This window comes from Oncorhynchus masou, unplaced genomic scaffold (assembly GCF_036934945.1).
Source record: "Oncorhynchus masou masou isolate Uvic2021 unplaced genomic scaffold, UVic_Omas_1.1 unplaced_scaffold_543, whole genome shotgun sequence".
Taxonomy (NCBI): domain Eukaryota; kingdom Metazoa; phylum Chordata; class Actinopteri; order Salmoniformes; family Salmonidae; genus Oncorhynchus; species Oncorhynchus masou.
This window is the reverse complement of record NW_027011844.1, coordinates 308,082-329,290: the sequence shown is the minus strand read 5'-3', so window position 1 is coordinate 329,290 and position 21,209 is coordinate 308,082. Positions and strand designations below refer to the sequence as shown.

The 21,209-nt window shown below is 54.0% G+C and overlaps 1 protein-coding gene across 1 annotated transcript; it reads left to right on the top strand.

The window, feature by feature from the left end:
- The first annotated feature begins 23 nt into the window (after window positions 1-23).
- Window positions 24-20,857, top strand: LOC135536005 (dynactin subunit 5). Its single transcript, XM_064962402.1, has 4 exons — window positions 24-142; window positions 3,363-3,474; window positions 5,375-5,477; window positions 18,865-20,857. The coding sequence occupies exons 1-4, from the start codon at window positions 33-35 to the stop codon at window positions 18,960-18,962; spliced, it is 423 nt and encodes a 140-aa protein (XP_064818474.1). The 5' UTR covers window positions 24-32; the 3' UTR covers window positions 18,963-20,857.
- Window positions 20,858-21,209: the final 352 nt, after the last annotated feature.

Here is a 21,209-nt window from a genome sequence, read left to right as displayed (position 1 = left end):
TCCCTCCCCCCTGTCTCCTCCAGACTATAGTAATGAACGACTGTATAATCCGTGGAGACCTGGCCAATGTCAGGGTGGGGAGGCACTGTGTTGTGAAGAGCCGGAGTGTCATTCGGCCGCCGTTCAAAAAATTCAGCAAAGGGTGAGTTCTGCTCAACCTCTTCTAGACCAGGGGTTTCCTCTTCTAGACCAGGGGACTCATCTTCTAGACCAGGGGTTTCCTCTTCTAGACCAGGGGACTCATCTTCTAGACCAGGGGTCTCCTCTTCTAGACCAGGGGTCTCCTCTTCTAGACCAGGGGTCTCCTCTTCTAGACCAGGGGTTTCCTCTTCTAGACCAGGGGTCTCCTCTTCTAGACCAGGGGTTTCCTCTTCTAGACCAGGGGACTCTTCTTCTAGACCAGGGGACTCCTCTTCTAGACCAGGGGACTCCTCTTCTAGACCAGGGGACTCATCTTCTAGACCAGGGGACTCCTCCTCTAGACCAGGGGTCTCCTCTTCTAGACCAGGGGTCTTCTCTTCTAGACCAGGGGTCTCCTCTTCTAGACCAGGGGTCTTCTCTTCTAGACCAGGGGTCTTCTCTTCTAGACCAGGGGTCTCCTCTTCTAGACCAGGGGTCTCCTCTTCTAGACCAGGGGTCTTCTCTTCTAGACCAGGGGACTCCTCTTCTAGACCAGGGGTCTCCTCTTCTAGACCAGGGGTCTTCTCTTCTAGACCAGGGGACTCCTCTTCTAGACCAGGGGACTCCTCTTCTAGACCAGGGTACTCCTCTTCTAGACCAGGGGACTCCTCTTCTAGACCAGAGGTCTCCTCTTCTAGACCAGAGGACTCCTCTTCTAGACCAGGGGTCTCCAACCTTTTCTAGACCAGGGGACTCCTCTTCTAGACCAGGGGTCTCCTCTTCTAGACCAGGGGTCTCCAACCTTTTTCTAGACCAGGGGTCTCCAACCTCTTCTAGATCAGGGGTCTCCTTTTCTAGACCAGGGGACTCCTCTTCTAGACCAGGGGTCTCCAACCTCTTCTAGACCAGGGGACTCCTCTTCTAGACCAGGGGTCTCCTCTTCTAGACCTGGGGACTCATCTTCTGGACCAGGGGTCTCCAACCTCTTCTAGACCAGGGGTCTCCAACCTCTTCTAGACCAGGGGTCTAGACCAGGGGTCTCCAACCTTTTTCTAGACCAGGGGTCTCCAACCTCTTCTAGATCAGGGGTCTCCTTTTCTAGACCAGGGGACTCCTCTTCTAGACCAGGGGTCTCCAACCTCTTCTAGACCAGGGGACTCCTCTTCTAGACCAGGGGTCTCCTCTTCTAGACCTGGGGACTCATCTTCTGGACCAGGGGTCTCCAACCTCTTCTAGACCAGGGGTCTCCAACCTCTTCTAGACCAGGGGTCTCCTTTTCTAGACCAGGGGTCTCCTCTTCTAGACCAGGGGTCTCCAACATTTTCTAGACCAGGGGTATCCTCTTCTAGACCAGGGTTCTCCTCTTCTAGACCAGGGGTCTCCAGCCTTTTCTAGACCAGGGGTCTCCAACCTTTTCTAGACCAGGGGACTCCTCTTCTAGACCAGGGGACTCATCTTCTGGACCAGGGGTCTCCTCTTCTAGACCAGGGGACTCATCTTCTGGACCAGGGGTCTCCTTCTCTAGACCAGGGGACTCCTCTTCTAGACCAGGGGACTCCTCTTCTAGACCAGGGGTTTCCTCTTCTAGACCAGGGGTCTCCTCTTCTAGACCAGGGGACTCCTCTTCTAGACCAGGGGACTCCTCTTCTAGACCAGGGGTCTCCAACCTCTTCTAGACCAGGGGTCTCCTCTTCTAGACCAGTTGGACTCCTCTTCTAGACCACGGGACTCCTCTTCTAGACCAGGGTTCTTCTCTTCTAGACCAGGGGTCTCCTTTTCTAGACCAGGGGACTCCAACCTCTTCTATTCCAGGGGACTCCTCTTCTAGACCAGGGGTTCCTCTTCTAGACCAGGGGTCTCCTCTTCTAGACCAGGGGACTCCTCTTCTAGACCAGGGGACTCCTCTTCTAGACCAGGGGACTCCTCTTCTAGACCAGGGGTCTCCTCTTCTAGACCAGGGTTCTCCTCTTCTAGACCAGGGGTCTCCTCTTCTAGACCAGGGTTCTCCAACCTCTTCTAGACCAGGGGTCTCCAACTTTTTTCTAGACCAGGGGTCTCCAACCTCTTCTAGACCAGGGGTCTCCTTTTCTAGACCAGTGGACTCCTCTTCTAGACCAGGGGTCTCCAACTTCTTCTAGACCAGGGGACTCCTCTTCTAGACCAGGTGTCTCCTCTTCTAGACCAGGGGACTCATCTTCTGGACCAGGGGTCTCCTCTTCTAGACCAGGGGACTCCTCTTCTAGACCAGGGTTCTCCTCTTCTAGACCAGGGGTCTCCTCTTCTAGACCAGGGGTCTCCTCTTCTAGACCAGGGGACACATCTTCTGGACCAGGGGTCTCCTCTTCTAGACCAGGGGACTCCTCTTCTAGACCAGGGGACTCATCTTCTGGACCAGGGGTCTCCTCTTCTAGACCAGGGGACTCCTCTTCTAGACCAGGGGTCTCCTCTTCTAGACCAGGGGACTCATCTTCTGGACCAGGGGTCTCCTCTTCTAGACCAGGGGACTCCTCTTCTAGACCAGGGGACTCCTCTTCTAGACCAGGGGTCTCCTCTTCTAGACCAGGGGACTCCTCTTCTAGACCAGGGGTCTCCTCTTCTAGACCAGGGGACTCCTCTTCTAGACCAGGGTTCTCCAACCTCTTCTAGACCAGGGGTATCCTCTTCTAGACCAGGGGTCTCCTCTTCTAGACCAGGGGTCTCCAACCTCTTCTAGACCAGGGGTTTCCTCTTCTAGACCAGGGGTCTCCTCTTCTAGACCAGGGGTCTCCAACCTTTTCTCGCGAGCGACATGTTTAATGTTTTTATTTTCTAGCTTTCAAATAGCAACATTATTCTGTTCTCTTCCCTGGGTGAACAAGACATGCCTTTCCTGTCACTATAACTGGTCAAATAATGGTTCATAAACAGTATTTGGTACGATAGGCCCCATAATATTCTATTTTTTGTATTTTCCCCTAATTCTGTTTTCTGTTGTATTTTTTTCAAGATTTAGATTTTTTTTCCTGTTTTGTTACTCTCAAGAAACAGCAACAACAACAACAACAACAAAAATCCCCTGAGTCCATGTCAGTGCTTAAATCACATCAGAACACCAATGTGTCGATCTGGAGATGTTTCTGCTGTTTAGGCCTGCTGTAGCACATCATGACAGAGTTAGACAGGACTACTGCTGTAGCACATCATGACAGAGTTCGAGATGAATGACCTCTGACCCCTTGTCCTCTTGCCCCCCCCTTCCCCAGAGTGGCCTTCTTCCCGCTGCACATCGGAGACCATGTGTTTATAGAGGAAGACTGTGTGGTGAACGCTGCTCAGATCGGATCTTACGTTCACATCGGGAAGAACTGTGTCATCGTGAGTCACACACACACACAGTCACACACACAGAGTTACACACAAACACATACTGGCCGAGGGAACATTCAGGTCCTAAATCTGGGTCATGTGATGCTCGGAACCACAACATTTCACTGTCTCTGTCGGGCTAGTTGGGTCCATGTTCTACTAGTCTGGTCTGAACAGTACTAGCCTCTGTCTAGTTGGGTCCATGTTCTACTAGTCTGGTCTGAACAGTGTTCTACTAGTCTGGTCTGAACAGTACTAGTCTTTGTCTAGTTGGGTCCATGTTCTACTAGTCTGGTCTGAACAGTACTAGTCTCTGGCTAGTTGGGTCCATGTTCTACTAGTCTGGTCTTAACATTACTAGCCTCTGTCTCGTTGGGTCCATGTTCTACTAGTCTGGTCTGAACAGTGTTCCACTAGTCTGGTCTGAACAGTACTAGTCTCTGTCTTGTTGGGGTCCGTGTTCTACTAGTCTGGTCTGAACAGTACTAGCCTCTGGCATGATTGTATTTATTACAGGGTAGTCACATGACGGTAGTTTGTATCATCACATGACGGTGGTGTTCTGTAGAGGTTCTGTGGTGATGTCACAATGGGGGTAGTGTGTTCTGTCAACATATGAAATGGGACTCCTACGCCGACCGGGCCGGGAGTCACTCCAACGCCGACCAGGCCGGGAGTCACTCCTACGCCGACCAGGCCTGGAGTCACTCCTACGCCGACCAGGCCTGGAGACACTCCAACGCCGACCAGGCCTGGAGACACTCCAACGCCGACCGGGCCGGGAGTCACTCCAACGCCGACCGGGCCGGGAGTCACTCCAACGCCGACCGGGCCTGGAGACACTCCAACGCCGACCTGGCCGGGAGTCACTCCTACGCCGACCGGGCCGGGAGTCACTCCTACGCCGACCGGGCCTGGAGTCACTCCTACGCCGACCGGGCCGGGAGTCACTCCTACGCCGACCGGGCCGGGAGTCACTCCTACGCCGACCGGGCCTGGAGTCACTCCCTACGCCGACCGGGCCGGGAGTCACCCTACGCCGACCGGGCCGGAGTCACTCCTACGCCGACCGGGCCGGGAGTCACTCCTACGCCGACCGGGCCGGGAGTCACTCCTACGCCGACCGGGCCTGGAGTCACTCCTACGCCGACCGGGCCTGGAGTCACTCCTTCGCCGACCGGGCCTGGAGTCACTCCTACGCCGACCGGGCTTGGAGTCACGCCTACGCCGACCGGGCCGGGAGTCACTCCTACGCCGACCGGGCCTGGAGTCACTCCAACGCCGACCGGGCCTGGAGACACTCCAACGCCGACCTGGCCGGGAGTCACTCCTACGCCGACCGGGCCGGGAGTCACTCCTACGCCGACCGGGCCTGGAGTCACTCCTACGCCGACCGGGCCGGGAGTCACTCCTACGCCGACCGGGCCGGGAGTCACTCCTACGCCGACCGGGCCTGGAGTCACTCCTACGCCGACCGGGCCTGGAGTCACTCCTACGCCGACCGGGCCGGGAGTCACTCCTACGCCGACCGGGCCTGGAGTCACTCCTACGCCGACCGGGCCTGGAGTCACTCCTACGCCGACCGGGCCTGGAGTCACTCCTTCGCCGACCGGGCCTGGAGTCACTCCTACGCCGACCGGGCTTGGAGTCACGCCTACGCCGACCGGGCCGGGAGTCACTCCTACGCCGACCGGGCCGGGAGTCACTCCTACGCCGACCGGGCCGGGAGTCACTCCTACGCCGACCGGGCCGGGAGTCACTCCAACGCCAACCGGGCCTGGAGTCACGCCTACGCCGACCGGGCCTGGAGTCACGCCTATGCCGACTGGTTGTTCATGTTGTTTCTGTTGCTCCAGGTCGCCACTGTATCTGGTTGTTAATGGTGTGTGTGTGTGTGTGTGTGGTCCAGGGTCGGCGGTGTGTGTTGAAGGATTGCTGTAAGATCCTCGACAACACAGTTCTTCCTCCTGAGACCGTGGTTCCTCCCTTCACTGTGTTCTCAGGATGCCCAGGTTAGAACACTCCTCCTCATCCTCCTCCTCCTCTACCTCTACCTCCTCCCCCTCTACCACCTCCTCCTCCTCTACCACCTCCTCCTCCTCCTCCTCCTCTACCTCCTCCTCTACCTCTACATCCTCCTCCTCCTCCTCTACCTCCTCCCCCTCTACCACCTCCTCCTCCTCCTCTACATCCTCCTCCTCTACCTCCTCCTCCTCCTCCTCCTCCTCCTCTACCTCCTCCTCTACCTCTACATCCTCCTCCTCCTCCTCCTCCTCCTCCTCCTCCTCTACCTCCTCCTCCTCCTCCTCCTCCTCCTCCTCCTCCTCCTCTACCTCCTCCTCCTCCTCCTCCTCCTCTACCTCCTCCTCCTCTACCTCCTCCTCCTCTACCTCCTCCTCCTCCTCCTCCTCCTCCCTCCTCCCTCCTCCTCCTCCTCCTCCTCCCTCCTCCTCCCCTCCTCCTCCTCCTCCTCTACCTCCTCCTCCTCCTCCTCTACCTCCCTCCTCCTCTACCTCCTCCTCCTCTACCTCCTACCTCCTCCTCCACCTCCTCCTCCTCCTCCTCCTCCTCCTCCTCCTCCTCTACCTCCTCCTCCTCCTCTACCTCCTCCTCCTCTACCTCCTCTACCTCCTCCTCCTCCTCCTCTACCTCCTCCTCCTCCTCCACCTCCTCCTCCTCCTCTACCTCCTCTACCTCCTCCTCTACCTCCTCCTCCTCCTCCTCCTCCTCCTCTACCTCCTCTCTCTACCTCCTCCTCCTCCTCTACCACCTCCTCCTCTATCTCTACCTCCTCCTCTACCTCCTCCTCCTCTACCTCCTCCTCCTCTACCTCCTCCTCCTCTACCTCCTCCTCCTCCTCTACCTCCTCCTCCTCCTCTACCTCTTCCTCTACATCCTCCTCCTCTACCTCCTCCTCCTCTACCTCCTCTACCTCCTCCTCCTCTACCTCCTCCTCCTCTACCTCCTCCTCTACCTCCTCCTCCTCTACCTCATGCTCCTCTACCTCCTCCTCTACATCCTCCTCATCTATCTCTACTACCTCCTCCTCCTCTACATCCTCCTCCTCCTCCTCTACATCCTCCTCCTCTACATCCTCCTCCTCTACATCCTCCTCCTCCTCTATCTCTACCTCCTCCTCCTCTACCTCCTCCTCCTCTACCTCCTCCTCATCTACCTCTTCCTCTACATCCTCCTCCTCTACCTCCTCCTCTACCTCCTCTACCTCCTCCTCTACCTCCTCCTCCTCTACCTCCTCCTCTACCTCCTCCTCCTCTACCTCATGCTCCTCTACCTCCTCCTCTACATCCTCTACATCCTCCTCTACCTCCTCCTCCTCTACATCCTCCTCATCTATCTCTACCTCCTCCTCCTCTACATCCTCCTCTACCTCCTCCTCCTCTGCATCCTCCTCCTCCTCCTCTACATCCTCCTCTACCTCCTCTTCCTCTACATCCTCATCTACCTCCTCTTCCTCTACATCCTCATCTACCTCATCTTCCTCTACATCCTCCTCCTCTACCTCCTCTTCCTCTACATCCTCCTCTCCTCTACCCCCTCTACATCCTCCTCTACCTCCTCTTCCTCTACATCCTCCTCCTCTACCTCCTCTTCCTCTACATCCTCCTCTCCTCTACCTCCTCCCCCTCTACATCCTCCTCTACCTCCTCCTCTACCCCCTCCTCTACCCCCTCTACATCCCCCTCTACCTCCTCCTCTACCTCCTCCTCTACCTCCTCCTCCTCTACCTCCTCCTCCTCTACATCCTCCTCCTCTACATCCTCCTCCTCTACCTCATGCTCCTCTACCTCCTCCTCTACATCCTCCTCATCTATCTCTACCTCCTCCTCCTCTACCTCCTCCTCCTCTACATCCTCCTCATCTATCTCTACCTCCTCCTCCTCTACATCCTCCTCTACCTCCTCTACATCCTCCTCCTCCTCCTCTACATCCTCCTCTACCTCCTCTGCCTCTACATCCTCCTCTACCTCCTCTTCCTCTACATCCTCCTCTCCTCTACCCCCTCTACATCCTCCTCTACCTCCTCTTCCTCTACATCCTCCTCCTCTACCTCCTCTTCCTCTACATCCTCCTCTCCTCTACCCCCTCTACATCCTCCTCTACCTCCTCTTCCTCTACATCCTCCTCCTCTACCTCCTCTTCCTCTACATCCTCCTCTACCTCCTCCTCCTCTACCTCCCCCTCCTCTACATCCTCCTCTACCTCATCTTCCTCTACATCCTCCTCTCCTCTACCCCCTCTACATCCTCCTGTACATTCTCCTCCTCTACATCCTCCTCTACCTCCTCATCCTCTATATCCTCCTCTACCTCCTCCTCAACCTCCTCCTCTATATCCTCCTCCTCTACATCCTCCTCTACATCCTCCTCTACATCCTCTTCTAACTCCTCCTCTACCTCATCCTCTACCCCTTCATCTATCTCCTCCTCTACATCCTCCTCTACATCCTCTTCTACCTCTTCCTCTACCTCCTCCTCTACCTCCTCCTCCTCTATCTCTACCTCGTCCTCCTCCTCCTCTACATCCTCCTCCTCACCCTCCTCCTCCTCTACATCCTCCTCCTCTACCTCCTCTTCCTCTACATCCTCCTCCTCTACCTCCTCTTCCTCTATCTCTACCTCCACCTCTACATCCTCCTCCTCTACCTCCTCCTCCTCTACATACTCCTCCTCTACCTCCTCCTCCTCCTACCTCCTCATCCTCTACAAACACCTCTACCTCCTCCTCTACCCCCTCTACATCCTCCTCTACCTCCTCCTCTACCTCCTCCTCCTCTATCTCTACCTCCTCCTCCGCTACCACCTCCTCCTCCTCTATCTCTACCTCCTCCTCCTCTACCACCTCCTCTACATCCTCTACCTCCTCCTCCTCTACATCCCCCTCCTCTACCTCCTCCTCCTACCTCCTCCTCTACATCCTCCTCTACCTCCTCCTCTACCTCCTCTACCTCCTCCTCCTACCTCCTCCTCTACATCCTCCTCTACCTCCTCCTCTACCTCCTCTACCTCCTCCTCCTCTATCTCTACCTCGTCCTCCTCCTCCTCTACATCCTCCTCCTCTACCACCTCCTCCTCCTCTACATCCTCCTCTACATCCTCCTCCTCTACCTCCTCTACATCCTCCTCTACCACCTCCTCCTCCTCTACATCCTCCTCTACATCCTCCTCCTCTACATCCTCCTCTACATCCTCCTCTACCTCCTCCTCCTCTACATCTTCCTCTACCTCCTCTACCTCCTCCTCCTCTACATCCTCCTCCTCTACATCCTCCTCCTCTACCTCATGCTCCTCTACCTCATGCTCCTCTACCTCCTCCTCTACATCCTCCTCATCTATCTCTACCTCCTCCTCCTCTACATCCTCCTCTACCTCCTCCTCCTCTACATCCTCCTCATCTATCTCTACCTCCTCCTCCTCTACATCCTCCTCTACCTCCTCCTCTACATCCTCCTCTACCTCCTCTTCCTCTACATCCTCCTCTTCTCTACCCCCTCTACATCCTCCTCTACCTCCTCTTCCTCTACATCCTCCTCCTCTACCTCCTCTTCCTCTACATCCTCCTCTCCTCTACCCCCTCTACATCCTCCTCTACCTCCTCCTCCTCTACATCCTCCTCATCTATCTCTACCTCCTCCTCCTCTACATCCTCCTCTACCTCCTCCTCTACATCCTCCTCTACCTCCTCTTCCTCTACATCCTCCTCTCCTCTACCCCCTCTACATCCTCCTCTACCTCCTCTTCCTCTACATCCTCCTCCTCTACCTCCTCTCCCTCTACATCCTCCTCTCCTCTACCCCCTCTACATCCTCCTGTACATTCTCCTCCTCTACCTCTTCCTCAACCTCCTCCTCTACCACCTCCTCTCCCTCGTCTACATCCTCCTCCTCTACATCCTCCTCTACCTCCTCCTCTACATCCTCCTCTACCTCCTCCTCTACATCCTCCTCTACCTCCTCCTCTACCTCCTCCTCTACCTCCTCCTCTACATCCTCCTCTACCTCCTCCTCTACATCCTCCTCTACCTCCTCCTCAACCTCCTCCTCTACCTCCTCCTCCTCTACCTCCTCCTCCTCTACCTCATCCTCTACCTCCTCCTCTACATCCTCCTCTACCTCCTCCTCTACATCCTCCTGTACATTCTCCTCCTCTACATCCTCCTCTACCTCTTCCTCTACCTCCTCCTCTACATCCTCCTCTACCTCCTCTACCTCTACCTCCTCTACCTCCTCCTCCTCTACATCCTCCTCTACCTCCTCCTCTACCTCCTCCTCTACCTCCTCCTCCTCTACATCTTCCTCTGCATCCTCCTCTACCTCCTCCTCTACATCCTCCTCTACCTCCTCCTCTACCTCCTCCTCTACCTCCTCCTCTACATCCTCCTCTACCTCCTCCTCTACATCCTCCTCTACCTCCTCCTCAACCTCCTCCTCTACCTCCTCCTCCTCTACCTCCTCCTCCTCTACCTCATCCTCTACCTCCTCCTCTACATCCTCCTCTACCTCCTCCTCTACATCCTCCTGTACATTCTCCTGTACATCCTCCTGTACATTCTCCTCCTCTACCTCATCCTCTACCTCTTCCTCTACCTCCTCCTCTACATCCTCCTCTACCTCCTCCTCCTCTACCTCCTCCTCCTCTACATCCTCCTCTACCTCCTCCTCTACCTCCTCCTCTACCTCCTCCTCTGCATCCGCCTCTACCTCCTCCTCAACCTCCTCCTCTACCTCCTCCTCCTCTACCTCATCCTCCTCTACCTCCTCCTCTACCACCTCCTCTACATCCTCCTCTACCTCCTCCTCTACCTCCTCCTCTACATCCTCCTGTACATTCTCCTCCTCTACATCCTCCTCTACCTCCTCCTCTACATCTTCCTCTACCTCCTCCTCTACATCCTCCTCTACATCTTCCTCTACCTCCTCTACATCCTCCTCTACCTCCTCTACCTCCTCCTCCTCTACCTCCTCCTCTACATCCTCCTCTACATCCTCATCTACATCCTCCTCTACATCCTCTACCTCCTCCTCTATCTCTACCTCGTCCTCCTCCTCCTCTACATCCTCCTCTACCTCCTCTACCTCCTCTACCTCCTCCTCTACATCCTCCTCTACATCCTCTACCTCCTCCTCCTCTATCTCTACCTCGTTCTCCTCCTCCTCTACATCCTCCTCCTCACCCTCCTCCTCCTCTACATCCTCCTCTACCTCCTCTTCCTCTATCTCTACCTCCTCCTCTACCACCTCCTCCTCTACATCCTCCTACCTCCTCATCCTCTACATCCGCCTCTACCTCCTCATCTACCCCCTCTACATCCTCCTCTACCTCCTCCTCTACCCCCTCCTCTACCCCCTCTACATCCCCCCCTCTACCTCCTCCTCTACCTCCTCCTCTACCTCCTCCTCTACCTCCTCCTCCTCTACCTCCTCCTCCTCTACATCCTCCTCCTCTACATCCTCCTCCTCTTCCTCATGCTCCTCTACCTCCTCCTCTACATCCTCCTCATCTATCTCTACCTCCTCCTCCTCTACCTCCTCTCCTCTACCCTCTCTACATCCTCCTCTACCTCCTCTTCCTCTACATCCTCCTCCTCTACCTCCTCTTCCTCTACATCCTCCTCTCCTCTACCCCCTCTACATCCTCCTGTACATTCTCCTCCTCTACCTCTTCCTCAACCTCCTCCTCTACCTCCTCCTCTACATCCTCCTCTACCTCCTCCTCTACATCCTCCTCTACCTCCTCCTCTACCTCCTCCTCTACCTCCTCCTCTACCTCCTCCTCCTCTACATCCTCCTCCTCTACATCCTCCTCCTCTACATCCTCCTCCTCTACCTCATGCTCCTCTACCTCCTCCTCTACATCCTCCTCATCTATCTCTACCTCCTCCTCCTCTACATCCTCCTCTACCTCCTCCTCCTCTACATCCTCCTCATCTATCTCTACCTCCTCCTCCTCTACATCCTCCTCTACCTCCTCCTCTACATCCTCCTCTACCTCCTCTTCCTCTACATCCTCCTCTTCTCTACCCCCTCTACATCCTCCTCTACCTCCTCTTCCTCTACATCCTCCTCCTCTACCTCCTCTTCCTCTACATCCTCCTCTCCTCTACCCCCTCTACATCCTCCTCTACCTCCTCCTCCTCTACATCCTCCTCATCTATCTCTACCTCCTCCTCCTCTACATCCTCCTCTACCTCCTCCTCTACATCCTCCTCTACCTCCTCTTCCTCTACATCCTCCTCTCCTCTACCCCCTCTACATCCTCCTCTACCTCCTCTTCCTCTACATCCTCCTCCTCTACCTCCTCTCCCTCTACATCCTCCTCTCCTCTACCCCCTCTACATCCTCCTGTACATTCTCCTCCTCTACCTCTTCCTCAACCTCCTCCTCTACCACCTCCTCTCCCTCGTCTACATCCTCCTCCTCTACATCCTCCTCTACCTCCTCCTCTACATCCTCCTCTACCTCCTCCTCTACATCCTCCTCTACCTCCTCCTCTACCTCCTCCTCTACCTCCTCCTCTACATCCTCCTCTACCTCCTCCTCTACATCCTCCTCTACCTCCTCCTCAACCTCCTCCTCTACCTCCTCCTCCTCTACCTCCTCCTCCTCTACCTCATCCTCTACCTCCTCCTCTACATCCTCCTCTACCTCCTCCTCTACATCCTCCTGTACATTCTCCTCCTCTACATCCTCCTCTACCTCTTCCTCTACCTCCTCCTCTACATCCTCCTCTACCTCCTCTACCTCTACCTCCTCTACCTCCTCCTCCTCTACATCCTCCTCTACCTCCTCCTCTACCTCCTCCTCTACCTCCTCCTCCTCTACATCTTCCTCTACATCCTCCTCTACCTCCTCCTCTACCTCCTCCTCTACCTCCTCCTCTGCATCCTCCTCTACCTCCTCCTCTACATCCTCCTCTACCTCCTCCTCTACCTCCTCCTCTACATCCTCCTCTACCTCCTCCTCTACATCCTCCTCTACCTCCTCCTCAACCTCCTCCTCTACCTCCTCCTCCTCTACCTCCTCCTCCTCTACCTCATCCTCTACCTCCTCCTCTACATCCTCCTCTACCTCCTCCTCTACATCCTCCTGTACATTCTCCTGTACATCCTCCTGTACATTCTCCTCCTCTACATCCTCCTCTACCTCTTCCTCTACCTCCTCCTCTACATCCTCCTCTACCTCCTCCTCCTCTACCTCCTCCTCCTCTACATCCTCCTCTACCTCCTCCTCTACCTCCTCCTCTGCATCCGCCTCTACCTCCTCCTCAACCTCCTCCTCTACCTCCTCCTCCTCTACCTCATCCTCCTCTACCTCCTCCTCTACCTCCTCCTCTACATCCTCCTCTACCTCCTCCTCTACCTCCTCCTCTACATCCTCCTGTACATTCTCCTCCTCTACATCCTCCTCTACCTCCTCCTCTACATCTTCCTCTACCTCCTCCTCTACATCCTCCTCTACATCTTCCTCTACCTCCTCTACATCCTCCTCTACCTCCTCTACCTCCTCCTCCTCTACCTCCTCCTCTACATCCTCCTCTACATCCTCATCTACATCCTCCTCTACATCCTCTACCTCCTCCTCTATCTCTACCTCGTCCTCCTCCTCCTCTACATCCTCCTCTACCTCCTCTACCTCCTCTACCTCCTCCTCTACATCCTCCTCTACATCCTCTACCTCCTCCTCCTCTATCTCTACCTCGTTCTCCTCCTCCTCTACATCCTCCTCCTCACCCTCCTCCTCCTCTACATCCTCCTCTACCTCCTCTTCCTCTATCTCTACCTCCTCCTCTACCACCTCCTCCTCTACATCCTCCTACCTCCTCATCCTCTACATCCGCCTCTACCTCCTCATCTACCCCCTCTACATCCTCCTCTACCTCCTCCTCTACCCCCTCCTCTACCCCCTCTACATCCCCCTCTACCTCCTCCTCTACCTCCTCCTCTACCTCCTCCTCTACCTCCTCCTCCTCTACCTCCTCCTCCTCTACATCCTCCTCCTCTACATCCTCCTCCTCTACCTCATGCTCCTCTACCTCCTCCTCTACATCCTCCTCATCTATCTCTACCTCCTCCTCCTCTACCTCCTCTCCTCTACCCTCTCTACATCCTCCTCTACCTCCTCTTCCTCTACATCCTCCTCCTCTACCTCCTCTTCCTCTACATCCTCCTCTCCTCTACCCCCTCTACATCCTCCTGTACATTCTCCTCCTCTACCTCTTCCTCAACCTCCTCCTCTACCTCCTCCTCTACATCCTCCTCTACCTCCTCCTCTACATCCTCCTCTACCTCCTCCTCTACCTCCTCCTCCTCTACCTCCTCCTCTACCTCCTCCTCCTCTACCTCCTCCTCCTCTACCTCCTCCTCTACCTCCTCCTCTACATCCTCCTGTACATTCTCCTCCTCTACATCCTCCTCTACCTCCTCCTCTACATCCTCCTCTACCTCCTCCTCTACCTCCTCCTCTACCTCCTCCTCTACCTCCTCCTCCTCTACCTCCTCCTCCTCTACCTCCTCCTCTACCTCCTCCTCTACATCCTCCTGTACATTCTCCTCCTCTACCTCCTCCTCTACATCCTCCTCTACCTCCTCCTCTACCTCCTCCTCTACCTCCTCCTCTACCTCCTCCTCCTCTACCTCCTCCTCCTCTACCTCCTCCTCTACCTCCGCCTCTACATCCTCCTCTACCTCCTCTACCTCCTCCTCCTCTACCTCCTCCTCTACATCCTCCTCTACCTCCTCCTCTACCACCTCCTCCTCTACACCTTCCTCTACCTCCTCCTCTACTTCCTCCTCTACCTCCTCCTCTACCTCCTCCTCTACATCCTCCTCATCTATCTCTACCTCCTCCTCCTCTACATCCTCCTCCTCCTCCTCTACATCCTCCTCCTCTACATCCTCCTCCTCTACATCCTCCTCCTCTTATCTCTACCTCCTCCTCCTCTACCTCCTCCTCCTCTACCTCCTCCTCATCTACCTCTTCCTCTACATCCTCCTCCTCTACCTCCTCCTCCTCTACCTCCTCTACCTCCTCCTCCTCCTCTACCTCCTCCTCCTCTACCTCCTCCTCTACCTCCTCCTCCTCTACATCCTCTACATCCTCCTCTACCTCCTCCTCCTCTACCTCCTCCTCCTCTACATCCTCCTCCTCTACATCCTCCTCCTCTACCTCCTCCTCTACCTCATGCTCCTCTACATCCTCCTCATCTATCTCTACCTCCTCCTCCTCTACATCCTCCTCTACCTCCTCCTCCTCTGCATCCTCCTCCTCCTCCTCTACATCCTCCTCTACCTCCTCTTCCTCTACATCCTCATCTACCTCCTCTTCCTCTACATCCTCCTCTACCTCCTCCTCTACATCCTCCTCTACCTCCTCCTCTACATCCTCCTCTACCTCCTCCTCTACCTCCTCCTCTACCTCCTCCTCTACCTCCTCCTCCTCTACCTCCTCCTCCTCTACCTCCTCCTCTACCTCCTCCTCTACATCCTCCTGTACATTCTCCTCCTCTACATCCTCCTCTACCTCCTCCTCTACATCCTCCTCTACCTCCTCCTCTACCTCCTCCTCTACCTCCTCCTCCTCTACCTCCTCCTCCTCTACCTCCTCCTCTACCTCCTCCTCTACATCCTCCTGTACATTCTCCTCCTCTACCTCCTCCTCTACATCCTCCTCTACCTCCTCCTCTACCTCCTCCTCTACCTCCTCCTCTACCTCCTCCTCCTCTACCTCCTCCTCCTCTACCTCCTCCTCTACCTCCGCCTCTACATCCTCCTCTACCTCCTCTACCTCCTCCTCCTCTACCTCCTCCTCTACATCCTCCTCTACCTCCTCCTCTACCACCTCCTCCTCTACATCTTCCTCTACCTCCTCCTCTACTTCCTCCTCTACATCCTCCTCTACCTCCTCCTCTACCTCCTCCTCTACATCCTTCTCATCTATCTCTACCTCCTCCTCCTCTACATCCTCCTCCTCCTCCTCTACATCCTCCTCCTCTACATCCTCCTCCTCTACATCCTCCTCCTCTTATCTCTACCTCCTCCTCCTCTACCTCCTCCTCCTCTACCTCCTCCTCATCTACCTCTTCCTCTACATCCTCCTCCTCTACCTCCTCCTCCTCTACCTCCTCTACCTCCTCCTCCTCCTCTACCTCCTCCTCCTCTACCTCCTCCTCTACATCCTCCTCTACATCCTCCTCTGCATCCTCCTCTACCTCCTCCTCAACCTCCTCCTCTACCTCCTCCTCTACATCCTCCTCTACCTCCTCCTCTACCTCCTCCTCTACATCCTCCTCTACCTCCTCCTCTACCTCCTCCTCTACCACCTCCTCCTCTACATCTTCCTCTACCTCCTCCTCTACTTCCTCCTCTACCTCCTCCTCTACATCCTCCTCTACCTCCTCCTCTGCATCCTCCTCTGCATCCTCCTCTACCTCCTCCTCCTCTACCTCCTCCTCTACCTCCTCCTCTACATCCTCCCCTACCTCCTCCTCTACCTCCTCCTCTACATCCTCCTGTACATTCTCCTCCTCTACATCCTCCTCTACCTCCTCCTCTACATCTTCCTCTACCTCCTCCTCTACATCCTCCTCTACCTCCTCCTCTACATCCTCCTCTACATCCTCTACCTCCTCCTCCTCTATCTCTACCTCGTCCTCCTCCTCCTCTACATCCTCCTCTACCTCCTCTACCTCCTCCTCCTCTACCTCCTCCTCTACCTCCTGCTCCTCTATCTCTACCTCGTCCTCCTCCTCCTCTACATCCTCCTCCTCACCCTCCTCCTCCTCTACATCCTCCTCCTCTACCTCCTCTTCCTCTATCTCTACCTCCTCCTCTACATCCTCCTCCTCTACCTCCTCCTCTACATACTCCTCCTCTACCTCCTCCTCCTCCTACCTCCTCATCCTCTACATCCGCCTCTACCTCCTCCTCTACCCCCTCTACATCCTCCTCTACCCCCTCCTCTACCCCCTCTACATTCCCCTCTACCTCCTCCTCTACCTCCTCCTCCTCTACCTCCTCTACATCCTCCTCATCTATCTCTACCTCCTCCTCCTCTACCTCCTCCTCCTCTACATCCTCCTCATCTATCTCTACCTCCTCCTCCTCTACATCCTCCTATACCTCTACATCCTCCTCCTCCTCCTCTACATCCTCCTCTACCTCCTCTGCCTCTACATCCTCCTCTACCTCCTCTTCCTCTACATCCTCCTCTCCTCTACCCCCTCTACATCCTCCTCTACCTCCTCTTCCTCTACATCCTCCTCCTCTACCTCCTCTTCCTCTACATCCTCCTCTCCTCTACCCCCTCTACATCCTCCTGTATATTCTCCTCCTCTACCTCTTCCTCAACCTCCTCCTCTACCTCCTCCTCTACCTCCTCCTCTACATCTTCCTCTACCTCCTCCTCTACATCCTCCTCTACCTCCTCCTCTACATCCTCCTCTACCTCCTCCTCTACATCCTCCTCTACCTCCTCCTCTACCTCCTCTACATCCTCCTCAACCTCCTCCTCTACATCCTCCTGTACATTCTCCTCCTCTACCTCCTCTTCCTCTACATCCTCCTCCTCTACCTCCTCTTCCTCTACATCCTCCTCTCCTCTACCCCCTCTACATCCTCCTGTATATTCTCCTCCTCTACCTCTTCCTCAACCTCCTCCTCTACCTCCTCCTCTACCTCCTCCTCTACATCTTCCTCTACCTCCTCCTCTACATCTTCCTCTACCTCCTCCTCTACATCCTCCTCTACCTCCTCCTCTACATCCTCCTCTACCTCCTCCTCTACATCCTCCTCAACCTCCTCCTCTACATCTTCCTCTACCTCCTCCTCTACATCCTCCTCTACCTCCTCCTCTACATCCTCCTCTACCTCCTCCTCTACATCCTCCTCAACCTCCTCCTCTACATCCTCCTCTACATCCTCCTCTACCCCCTCTACATCCTCCTCCTCTACCTCCTCCTCTACCACCTCCTCCTCCTCTACCTCTGCCTCCTCTACCTCCTCCTCTTCTATCTCTACCTCCTCATCCTCCTCTACCTCCTCCTCCTCTATCTCTACCCCCTCCTCTACCTCCTCCTCCTCTACCTCCTCTCTACCTCCTCCTCCTCTACATCCTCCTCCTCTATCTCTACCTCCTCCTCTACCTCCTCCTCCTCTACATCCTCCTCCTCCTCTACCTCCTCTTCCTCTACATCCTCCTCTACCTCCTCCTACTCTACATCCTCCTCTACCTCCTCTTCCTCTACATCCTCCTCCTCCTCCTCCTCTACATCCTCCTCTACCTCCTCTTCCTCTACATCTTCCTCTACCTCTACATCCTCCTCTACCTCCTCTTCCTCTACATCCTCCTCTCCTCTACCCCCTCTACATCCTCCTGTACATTCTCCTCCTACCTCCTCCTCCTCTACCTCCTTCTCAACCTCCTCCTCAACCTCCTCCTCTACATCCTCCTCTACCTCCTCCTCTACCTCCTCTACCTCCTCCTCAACCTCCTCTACCTCCTCCTCCTCTACATCCTCCTGTACATTCTCCTCCTCTACCTCCTCCTCTACCTCCTCTACCTCCTCCTCAACCTCCTCTACCTCCTCCTCCTCTACATCCTCCTGTACATTCTCCTCCTCTACCTCCTCCTCTACCTCCTCCTCTACATCTTCCTCTACCTCCTCTACCTCCTCCTCTACATCCTCCTCTACCTCCTCCTCCGCTACATCCTCCTGTACATTCTCCTCCTCTACCTCCTCCTCTATCTCTACCTCCTCCTCTATCTCTACCTCGTCCTCCTCCTCTACATCCTCCTCCTCACCATCCTCCTCCTCTACCTCCTCCTCCTCCATCTCTACCTCCTCCTCCTCCTCTACCACCTCCTCCTCTACATCCTCCTCTACCCCTTCCTCTACCTCCTCCTCTACATCTTCCTCTACCTCCTCCTCTACCTCCTCTACATCCTCCTCTACCTCCTCCTCTACATCCTCCTCCTCTACCTCCTCCTCTACCTCCTCCTCCTCTACATCTTCCTCTACCTCCTCCTCTACATCCTCCTCCTCTACATCTTCCTCTACCTCCTCCTCTACCTCCTCTACCTCCTCTTCTACCTCCCCCTCTACTTCCTCCTCTACCTTCCCCCTCTTCTGCCTCTACCTCCCCCTCTACCTCCTCCACCACCTCCTCTCCACCACCTCCTCTACCCCCCCCCCCTCCCCCATACTCATAAAAAAAACTCCCACTCGATGACATCAGTGTTTTGGCATATGTAGACACTGGTATGGTGCTGGAGATGATGAATGAGCCTGAAAACTGACGGATTTGTCTTCAACTCTTTCTAACTGGTGTCTCTTCCCCACTCTACCTCCTCCTCTTCCTCCTCCTCCTCTTCCTCCTCTCTCTCAGGTCTGTTTTCAGGAGAGCTCCCAGAATGTACCCAGGACCTGATGATTGATGTGACCAAGAGTTACTACCAGAAATTCCTCTCTCTCAGCCAGATATAAACCCCTTAACCTACGCTACCCTAACCTACCCCACCTTAACCTACCCTACCTTAACCTACCCCACCTTAACCTACACTACCTTAACCTACCATAACCTACGCTACCTTAACCTACCCTACCTTAACCTACCTTAACCTACACTATCCAGATATAACCCCTACCATAACCTACCCTACCTTAACCTACCCTACCTTAACCTACACTACCTTAACCTACCCCACCTAACCTACCCTACCCTAACCTACCTTAACCTACACTATCCAGATATAACCCCTACCTTAACCTACCCTACCTTAACCTACCCTACCTTAACCTACCTTAACCTACCCTACCTTAACCTACCCTACCTTAACCTACCTTAACCTACACTACCTTAACCTACCTTAACCTACCCTACCTTAACCTACCCCACCTTAACCTACCCTACCTTAACCTACCCTGCTCTACACTATCAAGATATAACCCCTACCATAACCTACCATAACCTACCCTACCTTAACCTACCCTACCTTAACCTACCCTGCTCTACACTATCAAGATATAACCCCTACCATAACCTACCTTAACCTACCCTACCTTAACCTACCTTAACCTACACTATCCAGATATAACCCCTACCATAACCTACCCTACCTTAACCTACCCTACCTTAACCTACCCTACCTTAACCTACCCTACCTTAACCTACCTTAACCTACACTATCCAGATATAACCCCTACCTTAACCTACCCTACCTTAACCTACCCTACTCTGCTCTACACTATCCAGGTATAACCACTACCTTAACCTACCTTAACCTACGCTACCTTAACCTACCCCACCTTAACCTACACTACCTTAACCTACCCTACCATAACCTACCTTAACCTACACTATCCAGATATAACCCCTACCTTAACCTACCCTGCTCTACACAATCAAGATATAACCCCTACCATAACCTACCTTAACCTACCCTACCTTAACCTACCTTAACCTACACTATCCAGATATAACCCCTACCATAACCTACCCTACCTTAACCTACGCTACCTTAACCTACACTATCCAGATATCACCCCTACCTTAACCTACCCTACCTTAACCTACCCTACCTTAACCTACACTACCTTAACCTACCCCACCTAACCTACCTACCCTAACCTACCTTAACCTACACTATCCAGATATCACCCCTACCTTAACCTACCCTACCTTAACCTACACTACCTTAACCTACCCCACCTAACCTACCTACCCTAACCTACCTTAACCTACACTATCCAGATATCACCCCTACCTTAACCTACCCTACCTTAACCTACGCTACCTTAACCTACACTACCTTAACCTACCCTAACCTACACTATCCAGATATCACCCCTACCTTAACCTACCCTACCTTAACCTACCCTACCTTAACCTACACTACCTTAACCTACCCTACTCTGCACTATCCAGATATAACCCCTACCTTAACCTACACTACCTTAACCTACCCTACCTTAACCTACCCTAACCTACACTATCCAGATATAACCACTACCTTAACCTACACTACCTTAACCTACCCTAACCTACACTATCCAGATATCACCCCTACCTTAACCTACCCTACCTTAACCTACCCTACCTTAACCTACCCCACCTTAACCTACCCTACTCTGCTCTACACTATCCAGATATAACCACTACCTTAACCTACCCTACTCTCCTCTACACTATCCGATCCTTGTTCTGCCCAGTTAACTCACTGTTCCCCTGAACAAGGCAGTTTACCCACTGTTCCTAGACCAGTTTACCCTCTGTTCCTAGACCAGTTTACCCACTGTTCCTAGACCAGTTTACCCTCTGTTCCTAGACCAGTTTACCCTCTGTTCCTAGACCAGCATTGAAAATAAAAATTTGTTCTTAACTGACTTGCCTGGTTAAATAACGGTCAAATTAATAAATTATACGTAGATTCTTTCATGACCGAGAGTGGAACGAAGTCTGCCGAGTTCCTTTCAACTTCTTCCAGACGTTTATTTATTTATTTTTTATTTTGGGGGTGGGGTGGGGGGGGGGACATTATTAACTACGACTTTGATTTTGAGACCATAAAGGAACTCAACAGTGTTTGGAGTAAACGACAGATTTATACACCTCAGTTATGTTGCTCAAAAATAAATCAAATCAAATGTATTTGTCACATACATAGTGATGGTACAGAGCAGCATAGGCAAGATACAGTAGATGGTATCGAGTACAGTATATACATATGAGAT